This window comes from Nomascus leucogenys, chromosome 25 (assembly GCF_006542625.1).
Source record: "Nomascus leucogenys isolate Asia chromosome 25, Asia_NLE_v1, whole genome shotgun sequence".
In the NCBI taxonomy this organism is placed as follows: domain Eukaryota; kingdom Metazoa; phylum Chordata; class Mammalia; order Primates; family Hylobatidae; genus Nomascus; species Nomascus leucogenys.
Window position 1 is genome coordinate 25,375,870 of NC_044405.1, and position 12,808 is coordinate 25,388,677.

The 12,808-nt window shown below is 45.2% G+C and overlaps 1 protein-coding gene across 1 annotated transcript in view; it reads right to left on the reverse strand.

Annotated features, from left to right (window-relative positions):
- DSCAM (DS cell adhesion molecule) overlaps nt 1-12,808 on the reverse strand; it is a 799,693-nt gene that overhangs the window by 132,822 nt on the left and 654,063 nt on the right. Inside the window, exon 16 of the mRNA XM_030806202.1 lies at nt 888-958. Coding sequence (XP_030662062.1) covers nt 888-958 — 71 coding nt within the window. The remainder of the gene's footprint in view (nt 1-887; nt 959-12,808) is intronic.

The window sequence follows — 12,808 nt, forward strand, 5'->3', positions numbered from 1 at the left end:
AGCTGGGATAGTTAATGCTGGGATAGTTACAGAACTTTTGATTCGATAAATAATGTTCTGGATGAAATGGAATTTGGCCTAAGACAGTCATCTCCAAGAGCACATTCAGGAGGATGACTAACGCCATGGCCCACCAGGTCAGGGCCATGCTACTGACTTGAAGGTCATGGCACAGTGGTAGTGGTGATGAGCTTGCTCCAGAATCAACACTGCTTCCTTACTTGAGAAAATTTGCTATGGAAACCATGGCTGTTGAATGAAACGATGTGCTTAGTGATGCAATTGTTTACACTGTGGCTCAAGCTTTCTTTCTCTCCCAGCTACTTACAACAAACACTAAAGTAACCAGCAGCCAGTCTGCCTCTATGGGCCACACATGGGGTAGCACTGCCCTGGGAGTCAGTTGATTCAACAGCTCACTTCACTGGCAAGAAAATTTAGGGGCCTTCTTGAGAATACATCTAGTTAGTGGCACGGTGGGGACTTGGCCTGTTTTCTGCCACCTCGGTGGACTGTCTGCCACTGCATGCTTTGCCATTTAAACAAAGCAATTTGAAAACATTTTTGCTGGGATGAAATGAGAGCATGCAGTCAGGGACATCAATTTCACTATTTCTGTAGAGACCACTACTTAGACCTTGATCAAGATTCAAGGAAGAAAAAAAAAAAAGATGTAACCACTTTATCCTCTGAGACACAGAATTTGCTGTAAAAGTATTCAAAATGTGGATACAAATACTGCATTTTAAGAAAAGGGCTTTCAACTTAATTTTGAAAAAATAAAAGTTTTGTAAAATTCCAGAGTCTTGGTGTCGTAACACTGAATAGGAGTGAAGGGCTCACGCTGGGGGGAAAGCACAGAGAATACAAGTGTTTGCTGAGTTTACCTTCCATGTGACCCTGATGCTCTGAGATGATATAGGCTCCAGGTGGACTTCCTGAGGTGGACCGTCAGGAGCTGTAAGGAGCAAAAACCCACAGGCAGGTTAGAGAAGCGTTCCGGAGCAGATCGAAGCCTACACAGCCAAAGGTGGTCCCCGAAGACATCCCATCCCCATGTTTGGCACAGAGGAAGAAGTTTTTAGCGGCCATGGGAAATGTCAGTTTTGTAGAATTACTGTGTCCAGCTCTTGGCCTTTGTTTATTTGCTCTTCGGAAACATGAATCTTGGGGACCTATCATGGTATTCCTTCTTACCATGTCTTTGACAACCTCGTGAATCAATCCCAATTTTCAACCAGGGGTACAACAGAAAGTTGCAAAACAAAATTTCCCTTATAAAATGCTGTCTATGGTGTGTATTGAAGGTCCTTCTCTCCCCGCTGGAAGCTTTGCTGAGTGATGTGGTATTGGGGTTTCTCAATTGATTAGAATGACTTCGGGCAAAAATAATCAAGATTCTTCTGCCTTTGGGTGTCTTTCATGGCTTTTGTTCTTCAATTAAAAACCCTTATGGCCAGGTGTGGTGGCTCACGTCTGTAATCCCAGCACTTTGGGAGGCTGACGTGGGCAATCATGAGATCAGGAGATTGAGACCATCCTGGCTAACACGATGAAACCCCAACTCTACTAAAAATACAAAAAATTAGCTGGGTGTGGTGGCATGCGCCTGTATTCCCAGCTACTCGGGAGGCTGAGGCAGGAGAATTGCTTGAACCCGGGAGGCAGAGGTTGCAGTAAGCCGAGATTGCGCCACTGCACTCCAGCCTGGGCGACAGAGTGAGACTCCATCTCAAAACACAAACAAACAAACAAACGAACAAAAAGCAACAAAAAAACCCTTGTGAACCAGGGGCTCTAGCCACAGAGCGCTGAAGCAATGTTAAGGAGAAAAACAAAGTATGCAGTTTAAAGCAACCTATTTCCGCTGAGTGTGCAATAAGTCAGTGGGCCAATGAGAAACAATCCCAATTACAGGGGGCCAATGAGAGACGATCCGAATTACAGGGAGCCAGTGAGAGACAATTCCAATTACATCCCAGTTAGAGCTGATTGGTATGTGTTGGAAATGTGCTATGTACTAGGTACATGGTGTAGAACTAAGAGATGTAAAACATTTTGCCAACCAAGAGTTCAGAATGTAATCAGAGCTATGAGATACACACACTGAAAGAAGGTTGCAATGCAAGGCAGCAGGAAAACAGGTGTCTTCTGAGAAGCAGAAGCAAACGATGACATAGAGATCAGAGGGAAAGAGTTCTTTAGATTAAAAAATGTTTTTGGATTGACAATTTTTAGATCACTGCAGAACTACGGAAAGCCAGTTTTGTGGACATTTGCAAAAGGTTGTATGGCACATAGGAGATATGAAAGCTGAAGTAGTGGATATGAACTCATTTTGGAGAGTTTGGAAGTAATAGGAAAAGTAAAGATACCTTATAAAGGGTAGATTGGGGAAGGGCATGATCAAGGGAAAGCTCACTTCCTTTTTTATAAAGGAAGGGGAAGTTCTGAGTAGTAGCATGATGTAGTTGCTAAGTTGATGGGCCATTTGAGTTTTTTCTGTCCAAGTTCACATTCTGGTTCTATCACTTGTTAGCTGTGTGCTTTTTCTGCAGGTTACTTAGCTTGTCTGTGACTCCATTTCTCTCTATATATAATGGGCCAATAGAATTTGCATCATAGGGTTGTTATGAAAACAATGTGTTCAGTAAATGTAAGAAATCATAATCATAATATAATTATCACTAAGTGTTTTTAAATAGAGGGAAGCAAATGGGAGAAATTTAACAACAAAAGGTAAACTTGAAAGAATAATGAGTGTCCTGGCAGAAACTGAAGAGGGCAGAAGATACAGGCTATGGAGTGAGTGGGGCAAAGGAACAAATACCTCTGGGATGGGAGGAGGGCAGAGGGACGGGAGGCCTTAGGTAAACTTACTGGTTGAAAGAAGCAGGCTGAAACCTGATTGTTGCTTTTCTCAACAATATGACAATAAGCCAAGCAGGAAATCAGAATGGGAACATGAAGGAGAGAGTAATGGGCTTTAGGAACAAAACAAAGTCTCAGAAAATGGCCATGCTCTATAGAAAAGGGTGCACCCTGTGTCTTAGGGCACTAAGGCACTCTATCAAGGTGCCCCTCCCCAGGAGTCAGTGCTCTAAGACGCAGGGATTGCTACTCCAAGAGGATAATGGGACTCCACAGCTCCATCCTCGCGCTGAGGACCAAGCAGGAAGCTGATTCTGCAGGTCGGGGCTGGCAGGACTGGGAGAGAATGATGCTATAAGAATGCCAAGAAATGGGCGGGCGCGGTGGCTCACGCCTGTAATCCCAGCACTTTGGGAGGCTGAGGCGGGTGGATCACGAGGTCAGGAGATCAAGACGATCCTGGCTAACATGGTGAAACCCCGTCTCTACTAAATGTACAAAAAATTAGCCGGGCGTGATGGCGGGCGCCTGTAGTCCCAGCTACTTGGGAGGCTGAGGCAGGAGAATGGTGTGAACCCGGGAGACGGAGCTTGCAGTGAGCCGAGATCGTGCCACTGTACTCCAGCCTGGGCGACAGAGCGAGACCCCGTCTCGAAAAAAAAAAAAAGAATGCCAAGAAATGAAGCCGATTCTCCAGCATACAGGGTTTGTTATGGTTTAGAAATATGAGTTTGAAAGGAAATGGGGACATTGCAGCCTCGATTTTCCAGTTAAGATGTACTCATCATTAAAACAAAGGTGTTAAAAGACAAGAACCGGAGAGAGAGAGGAGGTGGGGGTTAGGCCTCTGGGCTGCTTGTTCCCTGCACCCCTCATTCACACATTTGCTGATGCTGTCCCTGACAGCTGATCCAAATGGCCCCTGTCCTATGCTTTCTCCACCATTGTCCTTATGGGGATCCCTATCTCTCACTCTGATGCCCCACTCCCACCCCACTTCTATGCCTGGTGATGGTTTCTATTTAGTTCCTAAACATTAAGTCTGGTCTCTATTATACTCTTTTAAAAGGGACATGGCCCCAGAGCACAATTCACACTGTGTGACTGTGAATTGTGTAATTGTGTAATTTTCTGCTCCCAGATAGCACCTCACCGTCCTCTCCATGCTTTGGTTCTGCGCACTCCCTATGCACCCTGTGTCCCAGCCATGTCCAAAACACATAGGACCCCTGGGTAGAGCCAAGCCTTTTCCCTGGAGCTTTCTTCTCCCTCCATCAGGGTTTGCCACCCGTGCCTGTGAGCCTCCCGCTGCAGCTGATACCCGCCTAGGCCTGGGGACCTGTCCCTGTAGTGTGCGTATATGTTTGCGTGTCTATCTTTGCATGTCTCTGGTCACCCAGCAGACTCTACATGGCACCAGGAACTGAGCCCAGAGTGAGTCCTTGCTTTGAACGGGTAAAGCAATTTGTAGACGCTGAAATGCTGAGCATGCCTCCCTCTCCTCAGCAGGTCCGGGGACAGCTGGCAGTCTGGAGTGCTACAGCCTCTCAGATCTATTAATTCCCAAAGTGCAAAGGCTCTGCTAGAACTGAAGTTAAAGTCCAGAACAGGAGCCGAGGGAGAGAATGGCTTCCAGCTAATGGTGATTATTGTTAAGCCTCTGCACCCAATTTCTTGCACATGGGGTCAAGCTCTTAGGCAGGAAACTTCGGACATCAAATTCAATAAAAACTCACAGAATGGATTTCCCTCATACCCAGATAATTCTGTGCTCATTGAAAAGCACACGGTTTTCCATAAAAATCCTTGAAAAATGATTTTTGAGTCTGACAGCTATACTGAGGCTGGGTTACTTTAATTTAGTTACACTTAACTGAATTTAACAAGAAGCCAGTTTGTTAGGAATTGGAGGCAATGTCAGGGCCACTGTCTCATCCTGAATCCTCTGGGCTCCCTGGGGTGTGGCCTTTGGTGTGGTCCTCTCAGGAAGATGGCAGACAAGAGCTGCAGCCTTGATTTTCCAGTTGAGATACATTCATAATTAAACCAAAGGTGCCAGCACAGTGTTTACAAGAATGTCCCCAATTCTATCAGATAGCATACATTTCATAATGTAATCATGAATTGGGAATAACTTACTTTTCCAATCTGGTCTGGTATTTATTTTATTTTATTTTTCTTGAGACAGGGTCTCACTCTGTTGCCCAGGCTAGAATGCAGTGGCACGATCTCGGCTCACTGCAATCTCTACCGCCCAGGCTCAAGCGATTCTCCTGCTTCAATCTCCCAAGTAGGTGTGATTACAGGCGTATGCCACCACGCCTGGCTGACTTTTGCATTTTTAGTAGAGATGGGGTTTCACCATGTTGCCCAGGCTGGTCTCGAACTCCTGGCCTCAAGTGATCCACCTGCCTCAGCCTCCCAAAGTGCTGGGATTACAGGTGTGAGCCACCATGCCAGGCCCAGGTCTGGTATTTTATGAAGGTCCCCACTGAAGAGGAGAGGTGATACAGTTCTTGTATCCAGGACAGACTTGACTGTTTTTAAGAATGTAACAGCTTTATTACTTAGCCTACCAATGCTGCCATGATTTGTCAGTAATGTATTTATTGTTCTGCCTGTTCCTGAAGTGAAAGCATTTGGATCCCTCCTCTTAAAAAGTGATGAAAACAGCCCAGACAAACCAAAATGATTTAATTTATACAAACACACAATAGGGCTGTGTCCAATATCATTAGGAAGGTTTTTTGTTTGCTTGTGTTTTACAAAGGGCACTAAATTTTCTACTATGTTTCCAAAACATTACTTAAAAATTTTTTTTAATTATAAAAAATTTGCCTTCTTTAAAAATTTTATTGCTTTCTGTATAACTCCTGAGTTGTAATTTTTTCATAGGTTATCATCTCATTGCCAATGATGCCTATAAAATTACAATCCAAAGCCGATTGAGTTCCCAATGCAAAATGTATTAAGGGTCAAAAAGTAGGTATATCCATTTATTTAACTAAATTTGAAAATTGTGTTGACATTGGAGATTGAAGAATTTACTTACGTGGTTTCAAATGTAATATATAGAAAAAGCAGAATTGGCTTCCCCACTTTGGAAGCCAAAGTGGGCAGATCACCTGAGGTCAGGAGCTCGAGACCAGCCTGGCCAACACGGTGAAACATGCTCTCTACTAAAAATACACAAATTTGCTGGGTGCAGTTGTGCATGCCCATAATCCCAGCTACTGGGGAGGCTGAAGCAGGATAACCACTTGAATCCAGGAGGCGGAGGTTGCAGTGAGCTGAGATTGTGCCATTGCACTCCAGTCTGAGCAACAGAGCAAGACTCCATCTCACAAAAAACAAGTGATTTTCCAAAACAAACTCTGCATTTCTATGAAAGCCAAAACTCTTCAATCTGTAAAGCAGTAATAAGCAAAGACTGTCTTTATAATTTCTATTATGTTTGCAAAGGTAAAAGTCAGGACGATTCATTCTGTGTGGCTGAAAACACAGGGATGACAGGCGCCTCCTGATTGCCAAATGCATGGATCTCCGCTTTGCTTCCCCATCCTTATCCTTCCTGGCTACGTTGTCTCTGCTCCTATCCCTCCCCAGCTGGACAGCCTCCCACTGCCCAGCAGCTCTTGTGTCCCTCCCAGAGCTGAGACTCAAGCCTCGCTGCTCCATTCTGCTCCAAAATACTCTCCTCCCTGTCTCAATGTCTTGGCTTTAGCCAGCATCTTGGGGCCTCATCATTAATTGATATGGGCTCAATCACCCCAGTGAGAACCATTCCCACATTTTTGCCTCTGGTTCTGATTGGGAGATTTGCCTTGCATGTGCCAGGTCCTAAACTAGGCAAAGACTGGGATACAAAAGTAGAAAAAAATATATAAATTTTTAAAAAGGAGTGAGGAGCAGCTGCATAATTCTACAAACACACGTTTGTCTTCTACCGGAGTTGGGTGGGTGGGTGAGAGGCATGCTCTGTGTTGGACAAAGGGAACCAAGACAGTATTTAGTAAAAATCAAAACACGACAAAGAATAGCTGGTGTCCAGATGGGGAAAGGCTGAAGTCATGTAATAACTGCTTATTAAATAAATGGCTCATTTATTTAACCTACTTATTTAATTAGCACATCCTATGTGCTAAACACCAATCTAGGTGCCTGGGATACGGCAGTGAGTGAGCAGAACAAGCAACTCCACCTGCCCTGGTGGGATGGGATCAAAACAGACCATAAGCAAAATAAATCAACAACTTATACGGTACACTGGGTGGTAATACAAGCGACTGTTAGAAGGAGAGTGGCAAGGGAGGCAGGGGACCCAGTGGAGTGAGCAGGGAGTTGAATTTTAATAGGGTGGCCAGGATCAGATTCTTGGAGAATAATATTTGAAAGTGGTAAGGGAAGAGACGAAGAACATTTCAGAACATTCCAGAACTGTTCCAGAACATTTCAGGATAGCAGACAGGGGTATACACAATGTGTATGAGGGATAGCAGGAAGGCTGGTAACTTTCTTTAGGTTTAATTTCCAAAGTTTCTTCAAACCCAGGATGGAGGAGAATGACAAAAATCTATAGAAGCAGATCGCTGAGGGCCTGGTTGGGCACGGGGTGTGCTCGGCTCTTCTCGCTGAGTGAACGCTGTGCATTTGACTTTTACTGAAGAACACATTGATGCCGCCCTGTGCGCTAATGAGCACAGCTAGCCTTGTGTTTGTTTCACATGCTCCTGACTTTTATTCCCTCTGCCCTCATTCCATCCTCTCCCCTCCACCCCAGCTCAGCACATAGGAAACTCTTCTTCCAGATCACAGCTGCTGCCCTGGAATGGGAGGAAAGATGGGGCAAGGACTTAACTCAGTGCCAGATTCATTGGAAACCCAGCGACTCTGCATCGTGACCCTTCCATAATCCACACCCTCCATTCTCTGATGGTCTGTCAAATTCAGTGGTGTTTCAATGAGTGCCCACTAATTGAAGCTGCATGTTCTATGCACAGATTTATAGTGAAAATAATGAAGGGGGCAGCCACCCCAAACTTGGTCACAAGGCACTAAGTGACTCATGACCTGCAGGGGACAGCTGCTAATGGGGAAGTAGGTCTGTAGCAAGGGTTAGCTGTGAATGTCACGTGTCACGTGGCTGATCCGTGTCAAAGAGACACACTTTGGGTCCATTAACAGCTTATCTCATTAACTCTGACTGTGTCACTTACTCTCTTGACTGCTCCTTTGTTGTGGGGGCTGCTGGTGCTAGGGGTGGTTGGGGAAGCCGTGAAGACTGTGCTGAATGGTGTGGTCTTGGCTTCATGGCTATTCTCTGAGGTCGAGTGTATTAAAGTGGTATGATAATGCTTTATGTACTTTCACATGCAACACATGCAAATAAACTGAGTAGTCTGGGGTGGGAGCAATGTGATTTCCCAATATTAGGTAGGGACACTATGCCAATGGCAGCAATTCCTTCCTCACTAAGCTTTGCAGTAGATACAGCAGAAATCTAAAACTCAAATTCCCATGGTGGCCAGACTTCATCAGAGATCCATAAACATTTCTGTAAAGATTCAGATAGTACAAATTTTGGGCTTTATGTTATTCTTTTTTTTTTTTTTTAAAGATGTAAAAACTATGCTTAGCTCAAGGTCTGTAGGTGAAATTTGGCTCACCGACTGTAGTTTGCTGATCCTTCAATGAATGGAGGATGGGAACTTTGGCTCACTGAGGGGGTATGGTCAGCCTCTGGGGTGGCCACTCCATGCTTAACTCCAGCTCATTGCTGCCAAGCAGGAACTCAAGAGGAACTCAAAATTTAGATTTTCAGCTGAAATTTCCAGATTTTAAAAATTAACATCGAATTTAAAAGTTTTGCACAACACTAAGCAGACTCACATCCACAGGCCTGGTCTATCATGGGCTGCAGCTTATGGCCTGGGACATGCCCTATTCCATCAGGATGGGGGGAGGGCACCTCAAGCTCCAGATGCAGCCATTTCATGGGTGGTCACTGGAGCTCGGATGGGGGCTGTATTCTTCCCCCATCTGCTTTCCTCTCAGCCTTCCTGTCCTATCTTTCACCTGTCTCTACTTTTCTGCATGAAGTCCTTGTCTTAGTCTTTTGGGGCTGCTATAACAAAGTACACTAAACTGCATGACTTATACACAACAGAAGTTTATTTATTTCTGTTTCTTTTTTTGACAAGGAGTCTCACTCTGTTGCCCAGGCTGGAGTGCAGTGGCACGACCTCGGCTCACTGCAACCTCTGCCTCCAGGGTTCAAGCGATTCTCCTGCCTTAGCCTCCCAAGTAGCTGGGATTACAGGCATGTGCCACAATGCATGGCTAATTTTTTTTTTGTATTTTTAGTAGAGATGGAGTTTCGCCATGTTGGTCAGGCTGGTCTCGAACTCCTGACCTCAAGTGATCCCCCTGCCTCAGCCTCCCAAAGTGCTGGGATTACAGGCATGAACTACCGCGCCTGGCTCAGAAGTTTATTTCTTACAGAAAATTATTTCTAGAGGCTGAGAATTCCAAGATCAAGATGCCAGATTTGGTGTCTGGTCAGGGCTCATTCTTCTGGTTCATAGATGGTGCCTTCTTCCCATGTCCTCCCGGGGCAGAAGGGGTAAGTGATCTTATTGGGCCTGGGGCCGATTGTATAAGGGCATACTGATGCTATTAATGACGGGTCCACCCTCACTTCGTAAAGGCCCCACTTCTTAAGATTATTGCATTAGGAATTAGGTTTCAGGATATTCATTTGAAAGGGAAGGCATGAACATTCAGACCAAGGCACCCTTCAGAATTTCACTGTGGGTTTAATCCAGGATATATTTTCTTCACACACACACGCACGCACACACACATGGTCTGCTCATTGTGACACCCATTCTAAAGGCAATACTGTGGGTAATGTTTATAAATGTTCATCTCATACGTTCATCTCCCTTATGTCAGACACACACAAGGGACAGAACTGTGAGCGCATATGCCCCCTGATGTGGAGGGGGCCACAGCCCCTCCACATCAGATGGGATATCATCATGGACAGCAGGGTCCATGAAGACATGATGATATACCTCAAAGGCTGCCGTCAGCAAAATCCCTCCTCTGTCCTGAGCTGAGGAGTCCCTAACTATACCTGGGAGATGGAAAAAGGCATTGCACCAGGGAGGAAGGCATCCTTGAACTTGACTTTTCAAGGAAGAGCACAGAAAAGGAGACATGGAACTTGTAGTGCCTTCAAGACAGGGGAAGAAGCACAACAATAGAGGTGTGGGAGCATGCAAAGGCAGGTGAGTGCTAGGCATTGGGCTCTGGGGAGTCACTGAGTGTCGTTGCAAAGTAGTAGCATCAGGGGGCATCCTCGTGTGCCCAAGACTTGGGTACTAGATTACAGTAAAAGTGAGTGGGCCGACAGCTTCCGGAGGCTCCCATATGAGGAGTAAGGGAACAGTGGGACAAGGTCACCTCAAGACAGCTACAGCTCCTAAAAAGATGTGCCTTTGGGTTTGCCTGCTGGGAAGGGGCAGCAGTGTCTACAGCCCCTGCTGAATACTCTAATGAGGATGCCTTTGGCCAGAGCACCCCATTCTAGGTAAGTCACACATGGGAAATTGACTTTTACATTTCAGTCATGCAAACCTATGAACCAAGACAAAGACAAGTTCTCTGCTGTAGCTTTTCATTTCTAGAACCTGCTCCTTTCCTTTCCTTCCCCTTAGCTCCTCTGAATATTAAAGGAGAGGGGCTGTGTGGGGCTGCCATAGCCAGGACACCCAGATACAATATAAAAGGCCAGCCTGGGAGCCAAAGAGGCAGCATCTGCATCTGTCTGCAGACATGCCAGGCAGCTGCCCTGCAGACCAGCACCCCGGAGGCTGTTCACCTGGCCTTCTGGCAGGGAGAGAGCTGCTGCCATGGCAACTGCCAGCCACAGCGGAGGTCACAGAGGAAACGAAGAAAAAAGCAACAACAGCAGCATTAATAATGGCAATCAGAAAAGCAGGTGCAAAATGCACTACCGGAAAAATGCTGTTTTCTCGAGGAGGTGGCTGGGATGGGGCGGGATTAGAAAACGGCTTGAGAGAGAAGGAGAAGATTGAGCAGGAAGTCAGAGATGACATTTTGGGCTGAAGGATGGGGACAGCTTATTCTCCCTAAGTACCCAGCATAATGAAATCTCAGGGATCTGAAGAAGTTAGTGGGTTGTTTACATACATAATTAAATACAATTCTATTTTTGCAGAAGCAGATTAACACTTATTTCCCACTTATTTCTGAGACAAGTATTTTCAGAGCTTTAGTTTTTTTCAGTGATCAGATATGTCTAAGGAGCAGAAAGGCACCATAATGTCCATTTTGCAGATGAGAAATCACACAGAGAATCCAAGTCTCAGAAATGGCCCACGCTCAGGCACTTCAGCCTAAAGATCTTCTGTCACTCACTCTTGAAAACAATTTTCAAGAACTGATGTCTTCCAGCATTGAAAAATGAGCATTCCTCTGCAGTTCAGGAAGAGTTGTACATTTTAACCTATTCTCTTGAAGACAACATTGATTACAGATATCAGAAGGGTGAAAATGTTGCATTTGATTGATCCAGCCATCCGACTTCTTAGGATTTAATCTAAGAAAATGATCTTGGAGATAGCAAAAGACATACCACCAGGATGTTCATTGTAGTGGTGTTTATACTAAAGAAAACTTGAAAATAATTGACCCATTTGGCAATACGAGATTTGCTAAACACATGGTGAGAGATATCATTACAAATTGTAGAAAAGTACTTGAGAGATACATAAGCTCCATTCATATTTGGGATGCTGTTAACGAGGGTAGCAGAGATGAGGTGGTGGGAAGGAAGCCAAGATCAACCTCTCTTGAAAGTTGGAACAAACCTCCGGTCTTCTGTTAGCCATCTGGGTGTGGCAATCACCTTAATCTTGGTGATGGAGAAACAGGGACCTGAGACTAAGCTGCCATCTTCCCTGCAGTAGGGAGTGGCTGATTGCTCTGATGGTGGGCAGGAAAAGAAGAGGTAGGTTTGGGAGCTGGACACCCTTTCCCTCCAATAAATGGGCCAGGCATGCAATCCTTGTGGATTAAACCCAAGCGCAGTGGCTTCCTCTCCTCCTGCCAGGAGGCGGGTTGACAATCAGTATTCATGGACCATTGCCTCATTGCTCAGTTCTCTGCACACCTGTTAATTTCACCCCCAGGAAACATGAGTGGCTCACAGTGTGTTAAGGGGTGTGAATACAGTGGTGCGTGCCTGTGTGCATGTGCCTGTGTGGGTGATGAAATTATTTAGCCAGTTATCACTGCCTGTTCCTGAGTTAGCTCTCGGTGGGAAAATGATGGAAGCTGTTTTGCCTTCTCCACAATGCTTATCTCTATCTTCTGAATTTGCAACACTAAATACAATGTTATTTGTAATAGAAAAAAGAGCAAAAACACTATTTTTAAATATTGACATTTCTAGTCAATAAAATAATCTGTTCCCCTTCCCACATCTCCCGCACAGTAAGCATGCTTGCAGATTCCTAGTTAAGCATTACTGCTTCCTCCCACACTGGACTTCACAGGGTCTCAGGAAAGAAACACACTCACGGTTCTCCTGTCAACCTGGATTCCATGTGTCCAAACAAAGGAATTGTAAAACGGCATGATTCTTTGAATCTCACCAGATTGTTAGCCTCATACGTCTTTCTTTTAAGTCTTGGAAATAGGAAACTTGAACTAAATCCTATTTGAAGAGCAGTGCCTTCAAAGTAAGATGCAGAGCGCTGTCTGCGTTTTTTATAGGGCACAGAACTACGGAGAGCACGCATCAAAGACCTCCGCCTAGCACGGGCAAAGGTCTGCTTCTGCATTTAAGCATCTGAGCCCTCAAGAGTTAGCTCCCGGGCTCCTCTGGAGCAAGGTTCCGCCCGGTCCC